At 35.3% G+C, this 8,880-nt stretch overlaps 1 protein-coding gene across 3 annotated transcripts; it reads right to left on the reverse strand.

Annotated features, from left to right (window-relative positions):
- Positions 1-525: 525 nt before the first annotated feature.
- On the reverse strand, positions 526-8,120 carry LOC140825843 (protein ELF4-LIKE 3-like). Of its 3 annotated transcripts, XM_073187842.1 has the most exons (3): positions 7,932-8,120; positions 1,454-1,486; positions 526-1,019 (listed from the first exon to the last, which is right to left on the reverse strand). In XM_073187842.1, exon 3 carries the CDS (start codon positions 1,000-1,002, stop codon positions 652-654), a length of 351 nt encoding a protein of 116 aa, XP_073043943.1. In that variant the 5' UTR covers positions 1,003-1,019; positions 1,454-1,486; positions 7,932-8,120; the 3' UTR covers positions 526-651. The 3 variants fall into 3 exon arrangements, with proteins under 3 accessions (XP_073043943.1, XP_073043944.1, XP_073043942.1); XM_073187843.1 differs by lacking the exon at positions 1,454-1,486 and having other exon boundaries at positions 7,865-8,120; XM_073187841.1 differs by lacking the exon at positions 1,454-1,486 and having other exon boundaries at positions 7,932-8,114.
- Positions 8,121-8,880: the final 760 nt, after the last annotated feature.

Consider the following 8,880-nt stretch of genomic DNA (forward strand, 5'->3'; position numbering starts at 1 on the left):
AGATATATTATTACTTATTGTCAAGAAATATTTGTCTTTTAGGACTGATTCCTATGCTTGTTTTCTTGATTTTATAATTAAAATATATATTTTTTCTATGTGAATGGATGGTCATTTGGATAGGAACAATAAAGACAAAATTGTCAAAAGACCATCATTATCTTCTTATCTCAGATTCTGTTCTTGTGGTGCTCTGTGAGTGGGAACTAAAAGCGCCTTTCACCCTTTTCTTTCAAAGCATATTTCCAAATAGTTTGTATTAATGGGCTTGGTCTATCACCTGATCAGAGTATATATTTATATGATTTTTTGAATTTAAAATAAAAATATGAAAGATGTGTCAGATAATTTTATGAATATCTTGAATTAAATTATAGCTTTTATACTTAAAAAAACAAGCAAATTTAACGCGTGGATAAATGTCGAAAATTGCTTTTGTTTTTATTTTTAAATATACTAAAAAGTAAAACCAGGCCATCAAAAACACTCCGTTGAATTAGCCAAGATCATATTTTGAACTGCAAATCACACAAACCGAAGATTTTTTATAACATCTCTGAGACATTTATCATTGCATTATATTGTCTCTACCATGACGAAGAATCAGGAGACCACCTTTTTCTGCTCATTCCTTGTTGTTCTTGTTGCATACTAACCGGGCATATGCCTTTTATGACCAGCTTTCCCATCTGATTTCAAGCCGCCGCCGCCACTTGATTCTCCTTCAGATGAATTATCCAAGGATTTGGTAAAAGAACTTGAAAGATCAGCATATAGATCAACAACCCGTCGGATATTATTGTTGAGCTCTCGAATCAAACCTGCATTTCTGCTTAAATTGTCTGGAATCTTGGACTCGTGATTCTGATTAATCTCATTGATCAGCAGCCTGTTCTGATCCAATATATTCTGAACTTGAACAAAACTCTTTTGAAAAGTTTGCGAGATTTTACCATCAAATTGAGTGCCATTTACAAGGTGCGAAAATGTATCTCCCTCCATTCTTGTCAAGATTCAACCTTGAACAAACAAGAGATGAAATGAATCAGGCGAAGGAACGTAACAAGAAATGAGCCAATTTCACATTTCCATTATGTATTTCAATTTTCAAAAATACCCACCTTACACAAAATAGCAACACGAAACAAAAAAAAAAAGATCAGCGAAATAACTGGACTAATTCGACATAAAAAAGCTCTGGAAAGACGCAATTTTCATGGACTTCTTTAAACAAAACAAGAACATGCTTGCTATCATTGTACAAATTCAAATTTCAACACGATACTAAAAAAGAGAGTATTATTAATGTTACTACCATAGAAATTATTGTCACTGTTATTCACGGGCTCAATAATTATTATCATATAATAATATGAGGCATGATGAGATGTGGAAAGCAGATCCCCATTTCCATAAAAGGCAAACTTTTTAAACTGTACTCATAAAATCCCACCTAAGTTTCAGCTCAGAATTTCAAAACAAGAATCTGCAAACCCAAAAGAAACCAGTCATTGATGAAGTGCATAGATCATGACAGCTCTCAAAAGGGTATCATTCCAGGAAATTAAAAGCTTCTTAACCACTAATCAACATTAATCTCATCTCATCCATTGAAAAATAAAACATCATTCAAGAACAGTAACTACCAAATATATTTAGAACAGCAATTCTGGAAACACTCGATGCTGTGGTTTCTGAAAAAGAAGAAGATTCTAGAGGTGTAGAAATAAATGGGATTTTGTTAATAAAATAAATGGGATTTAAATTAAAATTCTGAAAAAGCCAAAAAAAGGGGAGGAAAAGATTATTCAAATGCTGGAATCGTACACCTCAAAGATTGCAGGTGCAGAGTGGAATATATTGGAATTCCTAAACAAGAAACAAAAAAGAACAGGAGTGCTCGTGACCCATTATGAATCTAAATCAAGAACCCATAAAAAATCTCAAATTACGAACAATTAATAAAGAGAAATTTTTAATCAACCACAAACTGAAGTTCAAAGGATTCATGGATGGAACCGATGAAGATTCAAGAAACCCAAATGTTGGGTTTGGCCCAATATTTTCTCTGGCCCATTAGCCACCCTTATTTGCATATGGGCTGTAGGGCTTCAGCCTCTCTTCCTTTCCTTTTAAATAGAGGGCTGCCTAACGTTTCTTGGATTAATCGGTGAGTGAACAGCCGACTTGAGTGAGGAGCGTAAGCGTGAGTTTTCTGAGAGACAACAGTGCGCTTCATTCTTCTTCGGCGTCATACCAGTGTTCCTTGCTTTGTGCATGAAAGCTTTTCTCTTTCTCTTCTTCCTCTCTATTTCTAAAGTGATATACCAGAGTGGGTGAGATTGGAAATTGTCCTTGGTTCTTTGTGCGAGACAGTGTCGTTCCTACTGTGTGTAGAGTAATCGGGGTTTTGATCGGGAAACCTTTGTGGTCTTCGCCGTGGTTCACTGTGTTCTTGGGAGAGGCCGTATCAGTTTGTCTGAGCCTCGTTCAATTGCATATATCATATATACATGCTGCTGTATTTTTGTTGCTAGTTGGTTGCAGGTTCCTACGGAGCAGGAAGGCACGAACTAGACGATCTATACTCAACAGTGGTATCAGAGCCATTGGTTGCTGCCCGCTGCCCGTTGCCCGCCCTGCACCCCGCTGCCCGCCGTGCGCCTTGCTGCCCCCGCACCGTCGTCTTCGGTTCGTTGAATTTGAAACTCTTACTTAGAGTTTCGCTCTGGTATATTGGCTGGAACCTCTTTTACTGCATTTAGTAGCATAACCGCTTGCCGCGGATTTATGTGCTGGGATTTGCTGCTGGTAGAAACCTAGGATTTAAGTGCTTGTTGGTTACTGTTGTGTTTCCATTTTCGTGGCTAAAATATGTTTCCGCTGTGTTTGTTTTGATTTTGTGTGATTTAAATTTTTCTGTGTGAAAATTTGCTATTTTTGAGATTAACTGTTGTGTTTTTGGAAATGGCTATGACTGGATATAATCTCGAACCTTTTAACGGAAAAACAGATTTTTCAATATGGCAACAGAAAATGAAAGGTATTTTGATACAACAAAAGGTTTTCAAAGCGATCGACCTTTCATATTCTGCTACCGAAACTGCTGAGAAAAAGGCTGAAAATGATGAGTTTGCTTATTCGTCTATAATTTTGAACTTGTCTGACTCTGTGTTAAGAAAAGTTGGTAAACTTAATTCTGCTAAGGAACTTTGGGAAAAATTAGAAGAACTTTATACTGAAACTTCGTTGCCCAGTAAATTGTTTTTGCTTGAGAAATTTTTCCGGTTCAAACTTGATTTAAACAAAGACATTGATGAAAATCTTGATGTGTTTACCAAATTAGTGCAAGACATTAAGCAAACCGGAGATAAACATATTGATGATTACACCCCTATTGTTCTTTTAAATGCTATACCTGATTCTTACAATGATGTTAAATCTGCCATCAAGTATGGTAGAGATAACATAAACTTAGAAACTGTTGTGAATGGTTTGAAAAGCAAAGAGATAGATTTAAAAACCAATAAGGGTGGTAATAATTCTGGTGAGGTTATGTTTGTTAGAGGAAGGTCTCAAAACAGATTTCAAAATCAAAAATCTTCAAACCAATCTTCTTTTAAAAATAAAGGTAAGAGTAAATCAAGATCTAAGTCGAGGCCCAAGAATAGAAAATGCTACAATTGTGGTGAAACTGGTCATTACATTAAAGATTGCTCTAGGCCTAAGCAAAATAAAAACCAAAATTTTAAAAATCAGCATGATGATCATGCTAATATGGCTTCTTGTAGTGAAAACATAGGTGATATTTTTATGGTGACTGAGATATGTGATGTGTCTATTGTGAATTCTGTGCATTCAAATTCTGTGTGTGAAAATGAATGGTTAGTTGATTCTGCATGCACTTTCCATATGTCTCCATTCAAAAATCTGTTTTCTAGTTATAAAGAAGTGAAGCATGGGTCTGTTTCAATGGCAAATCAAAAATTGTGTCAAGTTGCTGGTCTTGGTGATGTCTCTTTGAAATTTGATTCTGGTTATGTGTTAACTTTGAAAAATGTGAGGCATGTTCCTGATTTATGTCATAATTTGATTTCCTGTGCTGCATTGGAAGATGATGATTTACAGGGTAGATGGGGAAATGGGGTTATGAAAATCATGAAAGGGTCTTTGGTGATTTTTAAAGCTGCTAAAAAGAAAAACTTGTATGTTTGCTATGCTGAATCTGAATCTTGTGTACAAAATTCTGTGAATGCTGTCTTAAGTGACAAAACTGATTTGTGGCATAAAAGATTAGGTCACATGAGTTCTAAAGGTCTTGAAATTTTGCACAAAGATGGTTATTTTGGTAGTGACAAATTGTCCTGTATGCCATTTTGTGATTCATGTGTTCTTGGTAAACAGTCTAGAGTGAAGTTTTCCAATTCCCCTGTTCCCAAACAATCTGTTACTTCTGAAATACTTGAGTATTTGCATGCTGATGTTTGGGGTCCTGCGAGTGTGCCCACACAAGGTGGAAATCGGTATTTTCTATCTGTCATTGATGATTTTTCAAGAAAAGTTTGGGTGTTTTTAATGAAAAACAAATCTGATGTTTTTGAAAAGTTTAAAAACTGGAAAACTTTGATTGAAAATCAAACAGGTAAGAAAATTAAAATTCTAAGAACTGATAATGGTCTTGAATTTTGTAATCAATTGTTTGATAATTTGTGTGCTGAATCTGGTATTCAAAGACATAGAACAGTCCCTTATACACCTCAGCAAAATGGTGTCGCTGAGCGTATGAATAGAACTTTACTTGAAAGGGTGAGGTGTATGCTTGCAAGTTCTGGTCTTTCAAAAAAGTTCTGGGGTGAAGCTGTTTGTACTGCTGCTTATTTGATAAATAGGTCTCCTTCTGTGCCTTTGAATGGTAAATGTCCAGAATCTGTGTGGTCTGGTACTCAAATTAATTTATCAAACTTGAAAGTTTTTGGTTGTTCTGCTTTTGTGCATCAAAAAAATGACAAACTTGAACCAAGGTCTGTGAAATGTGTTTTTCTTGGCTATCCTGATGGGGTCAAAGGTTATAGATTGTGGTTAAGGGATCAATCTGGTTTTAAAGTGTTAATCAGTAGGGATGTTGTTTTCAATGAGTTTGAATTCCCCTGTTTATCTGCTCCTTTACCTATTCCTGAACCTGCCACACCTCCAAACAAGGTGGAGTATTTACTTGGTCCAAGTCATGATGCTGAAAATGTGCAGAATGTTCCTGTTGTGAATGATTTATCTGAAAATCTTTCTGAAACTGCTTCTGATAGTCAAGTTGATGCTGATGTGCATGAAGAAATTGCTGAAAATGTGCCTGAAACTGATATTAGTGATTTGAATGATTATCAATTGGCTAGGGATAGATCTAGAAGAGATACTAGGCAGCCACAACGCTTTGATGATTTTCATATGACTTCTCATGCATTTAGTGTGTTTGAGTCGATTGATAACCTTGAACCTAAGTCATATGAAGAGGCTTTAAAATCTGAAAATTCTGTGCAATGGTTAAATGCGATGAATGAAGAAATTAACTCTCTGCATGTTAACAACACTTGGATTCTTGTACCTAGACCTGATAATTGTTCTGTTGTGGACTGTAAGTGGTTATTTAAGGTCAAGAATGAATGTGAATCTGTTAGATTTAAAGCTAGGTTAGTGGCTAAGGGCTTTACTCAAAAAGAAGGGATAGACTATACTGAAATATTTGCTCCTGTTGTGAAATTTACTACTGTGAGAATCATGCTTGCCCTTGTTGCTCAGTTTGATTGGGAGTTGAAACAATTAGATGTTAAAACTGCTTTTTTACATGGTGAACTTGATGAAAAAATTTGTATGAGGCAACCTGATGGTTTTGTTGATTCTAAGTATCCTGATCATGTTTGTTTGTTAAAGAAATCTTTGTATGGATTAAAGCAATCTCCTAGACAATGGAACAAAAAGTTTGATGAATGCATGCTCTCTATGAATTTTACTAGAAGTAATTATGATCATTGCTTGTATTTCAAACAAAATGCTAAAGTTCCTGTTTTCTTGCTTATCTATGTGGATGATATGCTATTGATTAGTTCTTGTGTGAAAACTATTGATCATGTCAAAAATTGCTTAAGTGCTAAATTTGATATGAAATTCTTAGGAGATGCTAAACGTATTCTTGGCATGAACATTTATAGGGATAGAAAACGTTCTGTCATTTTGTTGAATCAGGATACTTATGTTAAGAAAGTTTTGAGTAAATTTTCCATGTTAAATGCAAAACCAGTCAATGTGCCTTTAGCCGGTCATTTTGTTCTAAGTAAAGAGCAATCCCCTAAAACTGATTTTGATGTTAAAAGCATGAAGAATGTGCCATATTCAAATGCTATAGGTTCTGTCATGTATTTAATGGTTAGCACGAGGCCTGATATTGCATATTCTGTGAGTTGTTTGAGTCGGTATATGTCTAATCCTGGTGTTCACCATTGGCAAGCTGTCAAATGGCTTTTGAGATACCTGAATGGTTCTGTGAAGTATGGCTTAAAATTTTCAAAATCTGATGTTGGTGTTAAATTGATTGGATATGTGGATTCTAACTATGCAAATGATAGGGACAACAGAAAATCAACAACTTCTTATGTGTTTACATTGTGTGGTGCTTGTATTAGCTGGAAATCTCAATTACAACACATAGTTGCTCTTTCAACCACTGAATCTGAGTATGTTGCTGTCACTGAAGCTTTAAAAGAAGCTATTTGGTTGAAAGGTCTTATTTCTGAAATTGGTTTTCTTGAAGGTGAAGTTGTAGTATTTTCTGATAGTCAGTCTGGTATACAACTGTGTAAGAATCCTGTTTTTCATGATAGAACTAAACATATTGATGTTAGATTCCACTACATTCGTGATGTGGTTGCTAAAGGCATAGTCTATCTTGAAAAAATTCCTTCTCAATTTAATCCTGCTGACATGGGAACTAAGTGTTTATCAACTGAAAAATTTATATCTTGTCTAAAAATTTTAAATTTTGATACTTCTGACTGATGTGTTCGGTTTATGTTCTTTTAGTGTAGCTTACTTAGTGTTTGCTACATATTGTTACTTGTACTAACTTTGTGTTTTCTGCAAGTGGGGCGATGATGATGGCTGTAGGTGACTCTCCTGACCAGTTGAACCGGTGTTGGGCCAAAAGGTGGAGAAATGTTGGGTTTGGCCCAATATTTTCTCTGGCCCATTAGCCACCCTTATTTGCATATGGGCTGTAGGGCTTCAGCCTCTCTTCCTTTCCTTTTAAATAGAGGGCTGCCTAACGTTTCTTGGATTAATCGGTGAGTGAACAGCCGACTTGAGTGAGGAGCGTAAGCGTGAGTTTTCTGAGAGACAACAGTGCGCTTCATTCTTCTTCGGCGTCATACCAGTGTTCCTTGCTTTGTGCATGAAAGCTTTTCTCTTTCTCTTCTTCCTCTCTATTTCTAAAGTGATATACCAGAGTGGGTGAGATTGGAAATTGTCCTTGGTTCTTTGTGCGAGACAGTGTCGTTCCTACTGTGTGTAGAGTAATCGGGGTTTTGATCGGGAAACCTTTGTGGTCTTCGCCGTGGTTCACTGTGTTCTTGGGAGAGGCCGTATCAGTTTGTCTGAGCCTCGTTCAATTGCATATATCATATATACATGCTGCTGTATTTTTGTTGCTAGTTGGTTGCAGGTTCCTACGGAGCAGGAAGGCACGAACTAGACGATCTATACTCAACACCAAAAACCATGGAAGCTGAAAACACCGTTTTTTTCAGGGAAAAAAAACAGCAGAATTTGCTCCCCAAAAAAAACCCAGGAAAACATTAACAAAAAACTCCTCAAAACTAACCTCATGAAAGAGACTAAATGTGTATTTTAGAGTATATACAGACTCCATTATTGCTTGGTCGGCGTACCTTGTAGAAGTGGGAGCATTATAATGGCGGAGATGAAGAGAAGACAGATTGACAGAGGCGGAAACGGAATGATGCGCGACTGAATCGAATCTCGCATGAAGAGAAGAAGAAAAAGAGAGAGCGACAGAGGGAGAGAGAATACGTAGATTTGACAATCACCAAATACTAAATTGTAACCAATGATTCTTTTTCAATCATTAAATTTTCTGAGAGATATCATATGGTAGTTATTAATGTTAAAAGTATATAATCCTGAAAGAAGTATATAATATATAAATTTGTTGTATTGTCGTATGAACTCGCATGATTTTCATATCATTTAATAACTATTATAATTTGTGTAATTAATTTTGTAAATAAATAAGATATAAGATTTCATATATTATTCAATAATAAAATTATAATTGAAATCCACGGATTTTAAATTTGTCCAACCAAATGTAGCCTAAAAGAATCCACATGATCGAATAATATCGGCTTGACGACAAGTCATGGGGTAAAGCTAGCACGGTGAATGTAAGGAAATTATAAGTAGACATCAAATCATGGTAAAAAATTCGCTTTGGATTCTAAAAATAGTTTTTCCACTGATTGTGTATATATATTGTAGTAATTTTAATACTCTATGAATTGTGACTATTTTTGTTGTACTTTGAAACTAAAGTCTCAGAAATAATATAATATAAGTTATTTCAAATAACGCAATCAATTTTTTAATTGGATGATCTAATACAACTTATTGGAAACTATAATAGCCCATTTAGATTAATGTCAAAGGTTCGAATTTAGGCTTGGGGTCATATCCGGTCCATTTGGGTTGGACTGGGTATTTTGTTTCGAATTAAATTAGCAAATTTAGTTTTATCCTTTTTTTTTTAAGTGTGTTTTAATTTATTGACATGATATGAATCGAGTCAACTCATCTCATAAAACCGTCACAAGAAAGACT

This window comes from Primulina eburnea, chromosome 3, assembly GCF_022965805.1.
Source record: "Primulina eburnea isolate SZY01 chromosome 3, ASM2296580v1, whole genome shotgun sequence".
NCBI lineage: Eukaryota > Viridiplantae > Streptophyta > Magnoliopsida > Lamiales > Gesneriaceae > Primulina > Primulina eburnea.